The 16,364-nt window shown below is 39.7% G+C and overlaps 1 protein-coding gene across 1 annotated transcript in view; it reads left to right on the top strand.

Annotated features, from left to right (window-relative positions):
• TBL1X (transducin beta like 1X-linked) overlaps nucleotides 1-16,364 on the top strand; it is a 101,599-nt gene that overhangs the window by 10,653 nt on the left and 74,582 nt on the right. Inside the window, exon 2 of the mRNA XM_019529349.1 lies at nucleotides 13,845-13,990. Within this exon, the coding sequence (XP_019384894.1) occupies nucleotides 13,845-13,990 (146 nt within the window). The remainder of the gene's footprint in view (nucleotides 1-13,844; nucleotides 13,991-16,364) is intronic.

The following is a 16,364-nucleotide window of genomic DNA, read 5'->3' as shown; positions in this document are numbered from 1 at the left end:
GACCGACATCAGACTGATTGGTCTATAATTCCCCGGCTCCTCCCTCCTCCCTTTCTTGTAGATAGGGACCATGTTGGCTCTTTTCCAGTCGTCTGGGACCTCACCCAAGGGCCACAATTTTTCAAATATCCCTGCCAAGGGGGATGCACTATTGCCTACCAACTCTTTCAAGACCCTCGGGTGCATTCCCTCTGGGCCCATGGACTTGTGAATGTTCAGTTTCTCAAGGTGTTCCCTCACCTGATCCACATCAATTTTGGGCCAGTCACCCACTCCCAAATGGACTCGTGCCATTCTTGGCAATGTGATCCTTGTGGGAAGGTGAAAAACTGATGTGAAAAAGTCACTTAGGAGATTGGTCCTTCCTTGATGTCAGTTGCCCTATTGGATCTCTCAGGGGCCCAATACTATCCTTGTTCTTTTCCCTACTTCTCACATATCTAAAGAAGGACTTCTTGTTGTCCTTGATCCCTGTAGCAAACCTAAGTTTGGTTTGTGTCTTGGCTTTTCTCAACCGCTCTCTGCAGGTGCAGGAAAGAGCAGAGTAATCCTCTTTGGTAATGCTTCCTGTTTTCCAGCTGGTGTAGGCTACTCTTTTGAGCTTAATGAGGTCCAACAGTTCCTTAGGGTCTTCCTTGCTTGCTGACTGCATTTCTTGTGAGAAAGGAAGGCTTTGCCCTGTGCTTCAAGGTTTATGTTTCTGAGTGATGACTATTCCTCATGTACTCCCTTTTCTGGGGGAATATGGCCCCTGATTGCCTGACTGACCAGTTCTCTCAGTTTGCAGAAGCTGACCTTCCCAAAGTTAAGGACTTCTGTTTTACTGAGGGCTTTGCCTGCTCTTTGGTGAACTAAGGTGACCAATTCATGGTCGCTGTCACCAAGCTTACCCTCAATCCACAGACGACTCATTGTGTCCTCCCCTTTGACCAGGACCAGATCCAGCAATGCCTTTCCCCTAGTTGGCCCATAGACCTCCTGGGTTAGGTAGAGGTCATTGATGCACATGAGAAAACCACACAACCTGTCAGATTTGGCCATGTGACCATCCCAAGAGACATCAGGGAAGTTAACAATCAAGCATCGGGAACATGCTGCTTTGTCCAGTTTCCTAATGAATTCCCGATCTAGGTCTTCCTCTTAGTGGGGGGGTCTACAGTAGACTCCTACAAGTAAGTCACCCTCCCCATGTTCTCCCCGTATCTTGACCCAAAGGGTCTCAAGATGCCCTTCCTGGTTTAAAACTCAGTCAGCAGGGAGGTGACTTGATCTTTGATATAGAGAGCAACACCCTCACCCTCTTCCCTACATGGTTTCTCCTATACACAGTATAACACTCTACTGCCACCGATCAATCATAGGTAGAGTCCCACCAGGTCTCCATAATTCTTACAAGGTTGTAGTCACTATCACATAGAAAAAGGGCGAGTTCCTCATGTTCGTGGCATTTGTGTACAGGTAGTTAAGTCTGCCATTTGAAGCCCAGTGCTTCCCTGAGGAATTAAGAGGGGCCTTTCCTTCGGCTGTCGCCAGAGTGGAATCCCGTGTCCTAAAATTTTCCTTGTCCTAAAATTACATCCCTACCTGCCTGTGGCTTATACTGATCTCCAATATGACATTTATTGTAGTGGACAGGAACAATTATAGTTAAGATTGTATAAGAGTTTCCACTCTTGCTCTCCAAACTTTATGATGCTTTCAACCTTCGGTATGAAATTTTCTATGCTTTATGACCTAAGATTGATTCCACACTCCTCAACATAAAATCAACATCTTCCACTATATCCAACATAGTGGCAGAACTGAAACACTCACTACTCAAATTATTTTGCTAAAATCTTTGGCAGTACTGGCATGTGACTCTTTACTATTTGCTTTCAAAGCTGTTGTCCATCCCGCTTCAGCCAAGATCCTACCTTATGGGTGTTACAGCTTTTCTTTTTGCAGATTCAGGAAGACAGCAGAGCACCAGTGTATTTTTGGTTAATGTTTGACAATTTTTCTTTGCTGTCACTGGACACAGGTTTTCCCTTGTCATTTAAAACTCAGACTCCAGGGTTGTTATAGAAGCCAGCTTTTTATTCAGACATGGTGAACCTAAACCCACCAGGAAACTACAGGAAGACAAGGCTGTGCACTATCAACAAAAAGCAAAACCCCTTTTTAGATTTTCCTTGGGAACATGAGAGAAACACTCCTTCCTACTCTGGTGTACAAGAAAAGCACACTCTCCGTTCGCCAGCAAGCCTCCCAAACTTTGTGGGATTTAGGCATTCTGCTGCTGTCTAGCCAAACAGTTCTGAATTATTATATTCACATGTGCTGTCTGAAAGATGAAACATACTTGAAGAGGAACTACCTTTTCAATTTTTTTTCATTTGCCTTTATTAATTAGGAAATTTCATACCAAAAATAGACAAAAAAATTAAGGTTTCTCAGAAGTGAGGAAATGCTATAAGTTAAAATGATTATTCTGTCTCTGAATTTATATCTCATGAATGAAGTAATCTTTTAGTTGCATGATCTCCTGAAAATCCCTCAGAAAATAAAGAGTATCACCATTTTTTGTATCTTTAGATGCACATTTATAGAATTTGGAGCAGTATAAACCGTAGTGTGCACCATAGAGTTGTGCCAGTCATTTATATGAAAATACCTTCTTAAAGTAATTCAGATTAAGCGTAGAAAAGAGTAATAATAAAAAATATTGGCATATGTAGGTCATCTAAATTTGCTTCATAGTTAGTTGCCTGATGGTTAGCGTATAAGGAAAACTGTGCTGTTCAATGAAAAGGAAAAGAAAAAAACAGTGCCTAGGTTTTGATGAAATTATTAAAATACAAACTTTAAAAATAATGTATCAGAAAAATGAGTCAATAAAGGACCACTGTAAAAAATAAAAAAGTATTCTTGTGCCTCTGGAGCCTACTAGTGATAAATCCTCCTCTCCCCTACCCCCACCCCTCCCAAATTCTGCTCATTAGCTTCAAAGATCTTTTTAAAGAGCCTCTCTATAAATATGTTCTAAAATGTTAATCACTCAAGTACTGTTGAACTTCTCCAGTACATGCACAAAATTTACATCACCTGCTATGCTTCAGCATGTGCGCCACACATCTTTTGAAGATCCAGCTTTTTCGATGAAAGGGACAAAAGTCTGCAGCAGAAAAAAAAAGAATAGATATACTTATTTTAATTTTATTTATTCCAAATAAATAAAACATTTTTTCCATGTGTGAGAAAATTAAAGACAGCGGTGCAGGATGGGCCCAGATTTAACTACATGTATTCCAAGGAACTGGGTGGCAAGATTGAGTTGATGAATCCAACCTTTCAAGTTTGTAAAAGCACTAGTCTGTGTGACAAAGCAAAGTCCATTTTTAGCCCTTCTGATTTAGCAGAGATCAGTTTGGTAGGTGAACAGGCTTATTTACGGAACATCTCATCCTCCATTCACTTTAATCTACTCAGTGAAAACAGAATGGCTTCTGCAAATGAGCCAAATTTCTGATGAATAGGCAGCTGGCTGTAGAACCAAGATTTGGATGACCTCGGTGAACAGAGTCCTCAGTGTGCTGGGGATAGGACAGAATTTGCATTTACAATGTTGGAAAATAATGCTTGAGAAATTTAACAGAATCAGTGTTGGTTCAAATAGAAATGTCTCCTACTGTAATTTCATGACTAACACTGCCATTTAAAGAGAAACTGTCAATTTTATTTTTATAAGTTGTCTAATTTCAAAGAAATATATTTTCTGTTAAATCATCCTCAATATAGTGTGTCATTTTTTAAAAAATCTTCTTGGGAAAAAAACTTGATTAATCTTTTTTCCCCACCATGTTTATGTTTCTTGTTAAGTAGCGAGAAAGTGATTACATAACACAAGGAAACTGTAAAACTGACTGTGTCAAGCATTGTCAGGAGCCCAAAATTGAAAAATGAAAAATGGTGGAGAAGTCTTTTGACTAATCTTCTTTTCCAATAATAGTAATCTTAGGCATTACTTGTAGCAGTAGCAGGTGCAACATTTTCAAATATAAATGTTATTTTTCATTTGATGATGTCTCTTTAGATGAAAAGAGCTCTCCGTCATAAAACCATGCAATACATTTTGATGTACTAGTGATTCTTTTAACATCCTGCATGGGCCATGCAGCTGTTTTCATTCAAATTTAGACCTTATTTTTTTACCTAATGGGGGAAAAATCTATTTCTTGAAGTAAAACTATATTACTATGCATAACTCTTCACTCTTCTGGCCACTGTCTTTCAATGTGTAAATACTGAACACATTTATGTGCTCCAGAATGGAATTAGACATCAATTAGCTTTACTAAACTGAAGTCACCATACTGATGTTTATTTACGATCAAAGCTATTTTGGAATTCAGATTTTGTCAGTGGTGAATGATTTGCAATCATTTTAGCAGCCTCCTGTAACTAGAAGCGATTAACCTGAGAGCATCTTTATATCATAAAAAAATGTGGACATCTTGTTTACATTGTATACTTTTTCACAGAAGCTCTGGCAATACAAAAGTCATAGCTGACACAATCCAAATGACATATGAATGAAAGAGATGATGCTTCTTGTGTTACAGCAGTGAGAGCATATCAGTTTGGTCATAAATTGTCCCCACTTAAGTTTTTGTCTATTAGAATGTAAATTTCTAGTTATGTGCTCTGATATCTACTTTGCACCACAGGCGCATATATATGTGAATAGATGTATTGTAAGACCTTTCATAGCTTTTTCCTTTGTATTTTTTCTTCCACTTTTATTCCTTTTTACATAAGGAAGGCCATTTAAACTATCATGCAAGAAAAACAGTTTAGAATTTAGCAGGTTTCTGTAAAGAAATAAAATACACTGGCTATCTTGTTCCTTGTGACATTTGCAGAACTCTATTTAGTTGGTATTTCCTTTTAAATCTTTTCACAGATTTATAAACTTGGCTGTTTAAACTTCTCTTCGGCTGAAACTTGGCATACAGCATTAGATCTCAGTCACTGAGCGAATATGGCCATTTTTCACATTATATTCACACAAACAATTGTACCTTTGTAATTTATTAGTCCATAATGTGGTTTTACCAATTGTGTTGTTTTTAATAAATTATTAAACTGACAAATTATTTTGAAAGGATTGTTACACATATAGAAAGGAAGATGAATAAAAGGGGGAAAGGTCACTATATGAATTTTTAAAAAATTAAAAAGAACCTCCCAGCTTTAGGCCAGATAAGCTTCAGACTAAGTGTTTCTAATATGGACATGACTGGTCTGGATCCCTGGGAAATAAGGAATGCTACAAAAATTGCTCTGAGTTTAGAGTCAAGACTTTTGCCTGCATAGCTGTATCAGGTATAAATCTTGCACCATCATACTTCAACAAACATTGATGTACTGGAAGTCTTTGTAGTGCAGGTCTGGGCTTACAGTCTTGGGAACAAAAAGGCTACTACAACAACCTGTAGTGCTGAAATCCTTTCTTGCTCATTGATCATCACTGGTGATGTTCTAGTTGCGGCTGCTTGCAAGTGTTATTATAAGTGATGCAAGAAGAGAGCTCAGGGCAAAACCTGCTAAATATGATCTCTTTACCTAAAATGAGTCATGAAATAATGCACATCCTCTCCTTTGACATTTGGTGCAAAGGGCAGGTCTGGAGGGTGATAACATTCTCATTAATCTAGTAAGAGAGGTGTTGCAGTGGCCATTGGAAAATATCCCAAGCCTTGCTGATAGATCTGTGTTGACATTTATTTGCACATTGTCAGACTAATTTATATGGAGTGAGTAAAAAGGAAGCCTTGCTTTTAAAACAAGTAAAAAATCCTTCCCATTCTCCTTGTTCTGCCTTCTCCCTTTATCACATTTTTCTTTTAATTAATTTGCATCACTCAAAAAGATGGAAACAGTAAGAGCCAAATACTGCTCATCAGAAGATCACTTCCAAGTTTTATTAATCTTTTCCAATGTGTTCTCCTGCTTGAAAAAGAAAAACCCTGCCAAAAGCACTCTTTGGCATGTAATTAAATAATTTAGGGTAGCAGACATTCACTCTGAATTCTTGGCAGTTGTTAAGCAGGTCAGGTATCCAAGGAGAAGGGTGTAACTTTTAATATTTGTGAATAATTGCTTCTACAAAACTTAGGGCAACTATGCACACTATAATTTTGGCAACTAACATAAACTACAGTGTAGGATCTTTTCTTTATATTTCCCCAGGACTGAAAAAGCTTGTAATACAGGACACATTTCCCAGGGTTCTGGAAATCATTTTAATGGTTGAGCAACCCTAATCTTAAACAAAATGTGCAGGCCCTATTGTTCAGCAGCTTTTCTAAAAATATATTTCAACTGCAGTTCTTATTTTACATTGCTAATGTGTGTCCTTGTTAAACCCTTTATGTAATCACTAAGGTAAGTCTTCAGAAATAAGCAGGCACTGCCAAAAAGGAGAGGGGCACTCTAGGACATATTACAGAGAATGAAATAACTCAGCTTGAAGGAAAAATTGAGTCTGCTGTGAATAATAAATGAGATGTGGTTTAGGATGTTTGCCTACCTTTTTAACCATCATCAGCATTAAAATGGAATTCAGGCAGTGGCTTTAAGCAGCAAACTGACTTTAACTGCATCTAAATAGTTTCTTGGCAGGGGAGAACCAGGAATCCACACATGATGCCATTGGTCCGCCCACACTGCGATCTATTTAAAAAAATAATGACTCCATAACTGCCCTATGATACAGAGGGATTTAGAATCAGAAGGATTAGTGGCCCTACATACTTGTTAGTAATTGTCTTTGACAATTCATCATCTAAACAGGAACACATTGCAATTTCAAATGGAGGCTGTAGTCCACTACAGTGAAAAATATAAATATAGCTCCCTTTGGGCCCTAGACAGCAACATTAAGTCATTTGCTCCAGTGGCCCTCTGTTAATCATGAGGGTACAATGTTTCGAAGACAGGCGCTTTATTCCAGTGGCTGCAGACACGGATTAAGGTCTTTAAATGTATTTTGCAAATAAGTACCTTAGTGTATGTGCTTTCTTTCCCCTCCCTAGCCCAGTAAATCTCACCCTTCAAAATACCTGTTTTCAACTTCCAAGTATAGTTATGCATCGTACTTGGGGATAATGATTTTATTTATCCTTCTGTTCTTTTAATCTGTGGTGGCAGGATTTATGTATTTCTAAGCCTCACATCACACCAGTCTTCTTTCTTTTCCTTCATCTTTAGATGGTGCTCCCAAGACCCAGATGTCAGACTGTGGAAGATATTTTTCCAGCAGTTGCATCTGGTTTCTTGGCAAGCTCTTCAAGCAGTTGTGCTGGCAGCTTTGGAGTTACTCAGGGTTGGTGACATGGTTAAACCACAGATGGGACTGTGGGATGTCTTGTCCTCCTGAATGCCACTTTCTTTGGACTCACTTAGCATTCTGCAGAGTGCCTCTGTTTGATGCATCTAAATCTCTCATGCAGGTTGTACATAGGCCCATGTGTGGAAATAAAGACAGTGCTTTCTCACCACCTCATGCCCATATTTTTTTTTTCCTGCAGGCTGAAGTGCTAGCCAGCTCCCTAGTATACATTCCCCCCACCTCCCCCACCCCCGCACAATTTTTTACAATGGTAAACTTCAGTCTTGGTACCAGATAATGTGCTGCTTTTAGAAGAAATGTATTTATGAACTCAATTCCAAAATTGCCAGGATCCCACTATAGAAGTTGGAAACTGGCTTTGAAAGCTAGGAGTCATTCTAATCATTTTTATAACCCCTCTCAATGTGTATCTGCTACCTGCCAAGTAGTCTTAAGGAAACAAAAATGCTATTTGAGAGATGAAGAAGGGTGAAACAATATAGAAATTCTATGAAATATGTGTAGTACTGAAAAATAAGTAAATTAGATTATACTGTATTACTTTAGTCATAGTTACAGCTGTGTAAAATCTGCAAAAAAGAAGTTGGAAAATTATCACAATTCAAGTTGACTCTTTCATTTGATGGATTGCATGCCTCCTTTTTTTTCACAATTCAAAAATGTGACAGATCCCCTAGTTGGGTGGTCTGTGGGAACTGAACCCAGAATCGTTGAATTTAAAGATATCAGTTCTTACTGCTTGAGATAAATAATGAGGGTCAGTAATTCAAATGAGGTAGTACAAACCTCCATAAGTGCTCTAACTACTGCTGTAGACAAAGCTGTACTGGTAGCCTGGGTTATGCAAACATTTGTGGAACTGCATTTATAATGGGGGCACTACGTATGAACTTGGAATTGTGTGGGAACGAGAATGTTCATTAAATGCAATGCACAATTTACAGTTTGTATTTCCATTTCATTCACTCAGAGACTGATAATGAGACGTAAGTGACAAATCGCACCTTATAAAAAATTAAGGCAAATCACTTGCAAATAACCTGAGACTGTATTTTGTATTATTAACTGTTTTCAAAGTTATAGTAAGTAAATTAAGAAAATAAAGTCATTTCCCTAGTAGGTTAGAAACAGAAAGAAAAAACTTAGCCTAAACAAACAGCCCAAATCTGTAGTAATTTAGAATGTAATGCTCGCAGACAACTGTTTATGAAAGAGTTGCATTCTGGTCACCTGTCCAAAGGCAGCAGAAGGTACAGTCACTATTTCAGTATAAGGATATGGGAACATGAACAAGGTAATGTGCGGTAAGCTAGGGTGTAAACTTGCAGCAGTTTAGTTACTGTCTAGTAATTACCTATGTGTTGCCTTTGCCATCGGAAAAGAGCATGTACACAGACAGTTATCAAGTAGCTGGTATGCTGTAATTTCACTCCTTAGCTTACCTCTCAGTAGCTTGTTCAAATGCCCATGCCCGAAAACTGTAATTTTAAAAAGACAGCAATTTACAGTTAAAGGAATCAGAACAAAAATGTCAGCTACTTGAGTCTAGATCAGCTAGGACAGATAATAGTCAATAACACCTTGTTTGTATGTTTTTTAAAAAAATCCTTAACTTGCAAATCAAGCTGAGAATTCAGTCTACAAATGGAAGGAATTCTCAGTTAAGACAGACTGGTATGACAGCGTGATTTTCTTTGTGGCACCTATGTTTTGCAAGTGCAATGTTGCATTGCCAAAAGCATACTAGGTGCATTATACATAATTAAGGTTACAAGAACTCTGTCCCAAAGCAAACAGCAGATGCTTCAAAGAGAGAGAGTGTATGAACCCGGGAGCATGGCTAGAGTAATCCATCCCCTGTCACCGCTTCCATGGCATCAGCCATCATTGGTTTAGAGATGTCAGGTGATACATCCCTGATTGCTTTATATAAATTCCCCAAAAAACCTGTCCTTCACGAATGTATCTAATTCTGTTTTAAAGATAAACACTGACCATTAAGGGTTCACCATCTCCTATTATTATGTCTGCATAATAATTAGTATATTAGAGTATCATTTCCTGGGTGCAACCAGAATACAAGTGAATATTTTTGGAACAATATGGAATTACTGCAATGATGAAATCATCAGATGATGAAATCCAATCTACAGGAAGTTATGCACCTGGGAAAAGAAAGGCAACAGCTTTTCTGCCCTACTTTTTTGAACACTGTTACCGTGTCCTGACTTAAAAGTTCATATTGTCCTCATCACATTGTATCTTAAGGGACCAATTTGTCAAGTATTTTCTCTCTGCTTTCCTTCTCCCCCCTGCCTTGACAGCCTGCATGTAATCAATCAAGGCAACAGTGTTCCAGGTTTTTGTTTTGTGCTGCTTAATGTGGGTTTAAGAACATTAGAAGAGTGGCAAAGTTCGTTTTTGTAACATGACTATTTAAACAACTAGGACTTAAAAATGCCTTTGTTCTGAGATCACCACTTCATAAGGCTGATACAGTGATACAGCACTACTATGTAATATTGTGCACATGTGTGTTCATTCACACACATACATCAAAGAGACTTGATGACACTGGGTAACCATAAAAGCAAAGCTCAAGTTATTTGCAGTGTCACAGGAAACCTGTTGTGTGCGCAGATTCTCTTACAGTTTTCCTGGTGTATGTGTTGCACTTCAGAATCCCACACCTTATCCCAGTGGTCCAAAATGTCCATTTTCAGAAAGTCTTCATAAAATTTTGCTGAGAAACATAGGAAACGAGGAAACTGGTTTCGTTCGATTTGCTTTTTAATTCCTTTTTAAAAACTTACAGTTTTGAGATTTAAGCTTTAAATCTTAATCATGTAGGGTATGCTTTGCCACGGTGGCGTGAAGCTCCCAGCGGCAGCACCAAGCTTCCTCACCTGGTCCCACTCTGCCCCGCTGTGCCATGTCCTGACTACTGGGCTGCAGAGGCCCCGGAGAGAGAGCAGTAGGGCGGGGAGCTGGAGCCTCCTGTGGGCAGCCCACAACCACCAGCCCACAGGTTCGGCACTGGCTGTGCCACCTGTGAAGGGGGGAGAGGTGGACTCCATGCTCTGCTCCACTGCAGCAACTGCTGCCTCGCATGAGTGCTGCTCTAAGGGGCAGGGCTGCAGACCCAGGTACCTGGCCCCATAGCCCTGGCAGCGGAGGGCAGCCTCTGGCAGGGTTGGGGGTGTGGGCTGTGGGTGGTGTTTGAGGGGCACCAGCAAGGCCAGGGGTCTGTGGGTAGGGAATGAGGGACACCAGCAAGGCTGGGGGGCTGGGGGTCAGGATTGAGGGGCAATGGCATGGACAGGGCAGCAGCATATCAGGGCTATTTAGTGCCACTAAGTAGTGGCAGGGGAGCAGCGGGACAGCCACAGCTGGACCCACATCCTAGTGGGAGAATAGGGCAGAGGAGCTCTGATTTTCCATGATAAAAAAACAAAAATCAAATGCCAAAAATTATAGTATAATACAACCTCATAAATCCGGATATCGAAAATCTGGCACTCCCCGCGCCACCGCTTAGGGACTGGCCACTGCTCCCCCTCACTCTCCTGGATGTAGAAGGGGAAGCTTGCATGCAGCAGCTGCTGCCACCATTCACCACCCCATGCTGCCACCCTGCATGCAACCACTGCTCCGGGACCAGCCACTGCTACCCCCTCCCCTCTCCCCTGCTCCATGACCAGCTGCCACGCCAGTTTAAAAAAGCCAGCATTTTCAAATTTCCGGCAGGTGCTTGGTCCTGAGCATGCTGGATTTATGAGGTTATACTGTATTTATAAAATTTATTTTATTATAGTGGATGAGGTGCTGGTAGGCTTCCAACTTGCTTTAAAATTGTATGTATATCAGTAAAATATTTTGTTCAACTGATACCTATATATATATATATATATATATATAGTGGTATTTCATTTCAATCACAGCAAAATGCAGATTTTGAGGGTTTTAATCAGAGAATTTGTGATTTTTAAACAGAGAAAACCAGGATCCCTATAAGCTATCATCTACTGGCCCAAGATGCAACCTACAGTCAGCCAACAGCCAAAATTCCAAAATAACAGGTGCAGTAATAACAAGTGTATTGGTGTAGCTTGCGGGGTGTCAAACATATGGCCCATGGGCCACATGTGGCCTGTTAAGGTGGGTCAGCTGGCCCACCGGGCTGGATAACCCATGCCCATGAGTGTAATGCAGCCCATGGGGCATATCGCCTTACCTAAGTAAGCAATTGTATCAGCATGGCTCTGAAATCCAGGAAATTAATGCCTGCTGCTGCCTGCTTTCCCTTTCATGACCTTAGCCTCTGCCAAAACTGGTTTGGTCACCTTTGGCAACTTAAATCAGCCACAGGAAAAGGTGCATAGGAGGAGCAAGCAGCAGTGAAATTAACCCCCTCGGTTCTGGAGCTGTGCTGATACAATGGCTTTGGTAGCTACAGGGTTTGATGCTGTTGTCAGAGATGGATCACCTGGCTGGTGAAGAGCCCTGTGATTTGAATCCAGCCTATGTAGCTGAATGAGTCTGACATCCTTGAAATGAAGCCTCTCATACACATACAGTAGTAGCTTTATATTCATCATTGCCTTCAGTAATTTGAGGGTTAGTGTTGCTTTCACTAGTTTTTGGATTTCTTCAGAGACCACTTAAAAATCCTAATCTGTCACAAGAACAAAGGCCTCTTTTAATAATGAATTGTAATGCTTATGGCCCCCAAACTTATGCATCTGACTACTCTCAATTTATGTGCCATCGTATCCATAATACAGTTCTTTCAGTGGTAAGTGAATATTGTAAGGCCAAGTCCCTGGACTAATAGTCTCCAACATGGGCTGCCTGTTCTCTTTGTTGTTATTTATTTTTGCAGCACCTCAAGTTACACTGCTATTCACTGCTTGTCACTTTTGACTGCTTCTAAGCAGTGGTGAACCTCTTGAGATATGCAAAGGGCCATGGGAGAGGAGGCATGGCTGAAATCAAGAAGGGGAAGAGAAGAAGACAACCAACATAAGAGAAGAGACAGAGAGAGGGAAGAAGTAGCTATCCCATTTTTAATGCTCATGGGAGCATTATATGTCGTAGTCTGTTTCTGCTTCTAATCTAAATAACTGATCATAGTTGTATTGATTGTGAAAGAATCTCAGCCAAAATAAATAAATAAGAGAACATCCTTCCTAAAATGTTGGCATGAACTTGTAAGCCCATCCCCCTGCCTACATATTGCCAGCCTGAGCATTGATATGGGGGAAACCCCTTAACAGACAAAACTATAAATGAAACCACTGTTGGCAGGGGAAAAGAAACAGCTCAATTTAAAGGAAGTATTTTCATTTGAGAGTTGCTGTTCTTTCCTCCTAGTCGTCTAGCCGGTGGAGAGTGCTAGGGTGCTTCCTGTTAGAGACAGTGCAAGGGTGGTTTCCCCAAGGCTTCTAATGTTAGAATAATGCTCTGGAGACATTGCGGTGATAAATGGGTTCCTTCAGTTATATCTGCGTCCTGTTCTCCCTTCCCCATCCTGCATGTGAATACAGTTGCACAGTCCAGGCATTCAGCAAAACCATAGCTCTCCCCTTTGTAAGAAGTAACAGTACTGACCTGTTTCCTCTAGTATTTCAGCTGCAGCGCCTTCTTGAAAAGTTTATCTACTCGGTCCATTAATTTGAGGTTCAGAGCGCCGTGTTATCAGCTGCTTCCTAGGAAGATGACAAAAATGAAACGGGGAGTTTATGATTAACAGAGAAGCACTACTGAATTGGCTTGTCGTTTGTGATGTGCCACATTCTATTTCATTATTTTTTACTTTTGCTGTTCATTTCCAGATAATAGATCCAAGGGAGTGGCCCTCGTCATCTTGTTGTTGATTCATAGTGTAATGATTTTGTTCTGGATGTCAGATTGTAGCTGGTAATAAAAGCTGCGGGAAGAGGATTCAGTATTACTTATCTTCTGTAATAGATCGTGCCCCCTTTCCCTCCTGCATATGTTGCATCTATGCCTTGACCAGATATGACCTATACATTGATAGAAATGTAAATGTAAGGCTTCTGGAAAGCTTGATACTATAACCTAGGCAGGAAAGAAAACATAGGAGTAATACTGTTATTAGTTAGCAGTGCCCCGAGTTGGTTCCTATTCTTCTCCTTTCTTTAAAAAAAAAAATCAGCGTATTTGTGTTTGACACTGATTATTTTCCTCTGTGTGTGTTTCCATTTCTATATAATTTCATGTGCATATGAAATGCAATTGAAAGGAAGAGCAAAAAGAAATAAAGATGGTTCTCTTAACCTATTGGACCCAGTTCAATCAACTTGCATTCTTCTATTTATGTTTCCATGCTTTTCACAGTCATGAACAATATTATTTTTAGATTTTAAAAGTTGTGTGTTGTTGATAAGTTAAGATTTCATATCATGGCTTCCTTTTCTGCTTCCAGGTTTTTCCCATTCGGCCTTCACATTCGGTATTGAAAGTCACATTAGTCAGTCCAACATCAACGGAACACTAGTGCCACCTGCTGCCCTCATCTCCATACTTCAGAAAGGTCTGCAATATGTGGAAGCTGAGATCAGCATCAATGAAGTAAGTATACTGATTGCCACAAGCAGAAAGTACACTTCTGTGATAACAAGCGTGCTAGGAGTTGACATAAAATCCCATGTTTTAGTTTCTCTTAACAGTTCAGATGCACATGACAACTCCTGAGCTCTCCATAGATTGGCTGCATTTTATTCCTATGTTTTCACTGAAAAAACATCCAGAAGGCTCCAAGATGGTTCTTTTCAGTTTGTAGTTATTGCTCTAAGAATTTGTTAAATGACTTAAGTGGATTTGATTATGTCACTGGTATTTAGATAAGGAGGCTAAATATACACAGAGCCTTGCCATGTATAAAAGAAGTGTTTTTCAAAAAGTTAAGTGAGAAAAGCATGCGGTGTAACTTAAAACTTCCAAGTGCTAACCAGCCAGAAGAAACGTGATCCAAAATCCAGTGAAGTTAACAGAAAAATTCCTTTACATTTAGTAACAGATTTTGGATCAGGTGCTAGAAAAGTTAAGCATAATCAAGTAGTATGACAGCTCAAGGCACTAGGAGCAAGGAGTTTGCTGATTGAAGCCTGGCTCTGTTGAATTTAGGCAAGTCACGTAACTTGACCTTTGAATGTGCCATTTCAAAATATACAACATTTTTTTGGTATCCTTCATTTATATATTAATGTTATAGAAGCACCAAGAGAACATCTCTGTCTGCTAGCATAATGTCCTTTTAAGTTTGTTGGACTATAACAAGGTCTGTACAAGAAGAGCCAGTACTTCTGCCTCACCCAGCTGACCAATGTGAAAACACACTGAATTGAAACAAAGCACAGCAAAAAGACATTTGCTGTGTTACTATACTAATCAAGCAGGCTCTTTACTACACATTAATGTTTATATAAAAAGCTGACATGTCTCTTTATTGTTGAAGGTTAGTGCCTGAGCAGTATGGGTGAGGACAAAAGGGACTGGAGAAAGGGTGAAGAAGGATACATATTTTATAATATATGGTTTGGGTATTTGATGTTTCTTTTTAGAAGTGAAATTCTGTCTGATTTTCTTTTTCTCTTAAAAAAGCTAACAATATTGTTTAGGTGATATATATATCTATATATAGCTATATAGATATAGATATAAAAGCAATGACATCAGAGATTAATGCCAAATTATACAACCATATATGTGTAGGTAATAAAATATCTGTTGCTGTTTGACCTCATTTTCTACCACCTAACATGTTGCTGTATCCTTTTAATAAGAACCACATGGTTCTAATCCCTTGAATCAGATCTAATCTCTTGCCTCCGAAAATGGTACCACTACCAATTTAGTCTGTTTGCAAATATATGGGTCCACATGTGGGGGGGTTTCCTCTTTTTTTTAGCACTGATAACCACAGGGAAGTCAAAACGATGCACTGCAACTTACCTGAACTGCACTTACTAATTATAAAGTATCTAGTGTCTGATTGTGTTATTTAACTTATTTAATTAAGTTGCCTCAAAATCCATGTCCCTTAATGTATTTCACTGTATTTTATAACAAATAAAATTATTGCCACACAGAATTCTGAAGCAATACATAAAAGACAAAAAATAAGTAAATGGGACTGGAAATGCTTCATTGCTAATTGAAGCTTCAGAGAAGGTTAGATGTGACCTTAAATGCCTCAGCATTTTCTTTCATTCAGAAAATATTGATTGACCTTTGATAGTTATTTTTTTAAATAAATCTCTCTCTCCTGAACCAGAATCCTCTCTTTGTTGCTTCATCCCAGCTTTAGATCCCTTGCAATGAGGGAATCATTAGCTGCCTGATGTTTTGAAGTTTTATGTTAGTTGTGTGCTGTCTGTGGCACAAACTTAAGAGCAGGTTGACATTGTGTACCTAGACTTCCAAAAGGCCTTTGATCTAGTATCTTATGATATCATCGTGAAAAATTGGAAGATAGTGCACTTAACTCTGAGACAGGTAGCTGAAGAAACTGGCTGCAGGATAGGACCGGGGTGTCATCCTGGTAAGAAGTGGGCAGCGGTGTCCCGCAGGGGTTGGTGCTTAGTCCAGTACTTTTCAACATCTTTATTAACAATTTGGATGTGGGGGTGAAGAGCTCACTGGCCAAGTTTGTGGACAACGCCAAGTTATGGGGAAGCGTGGTCACGCTTGAAGATAGGCTGCAGATACAGGTGGACCTAGACAGGCTGGCAAGTTGGGCAGATTGGAATCTGATAAAGTCCAACATTGAAAAATGTAAAGTGCTCCACCTCAGGACAAGCAACCTCCAACATACCTACAGGCTTGGGGGCACCAAACTGGCTAGCACCATGAATGACAGGGGCCTGGGGGTAATAACAGACTACAGTATGAATATAAGATGGCAGTGTGATGCTGTACCCAGTAAAATACTCTGGCATTTGTC

The sequence above is a fragment of the Crocodylus porosus genome, unplaced genomic scaffold, assembly GCF_001723895.1.
Source record: "Crocodylus porosus isolate Cpor-Errol unplaced genomic scaffold, CroPor_comp1, whole genome shotgun sequence".
Taxonomy (NCBI): Eukaryota; Metazoa; Chordata; order Crocodylia; family Crocodylidae; genus Crocodylus; species Crocodylus porosus.
The sequence above is the reverse complement of the archived record's forward strand: the minus strand, read 5'-3'. Positions and strand labels throughout refer to the sequence as shown.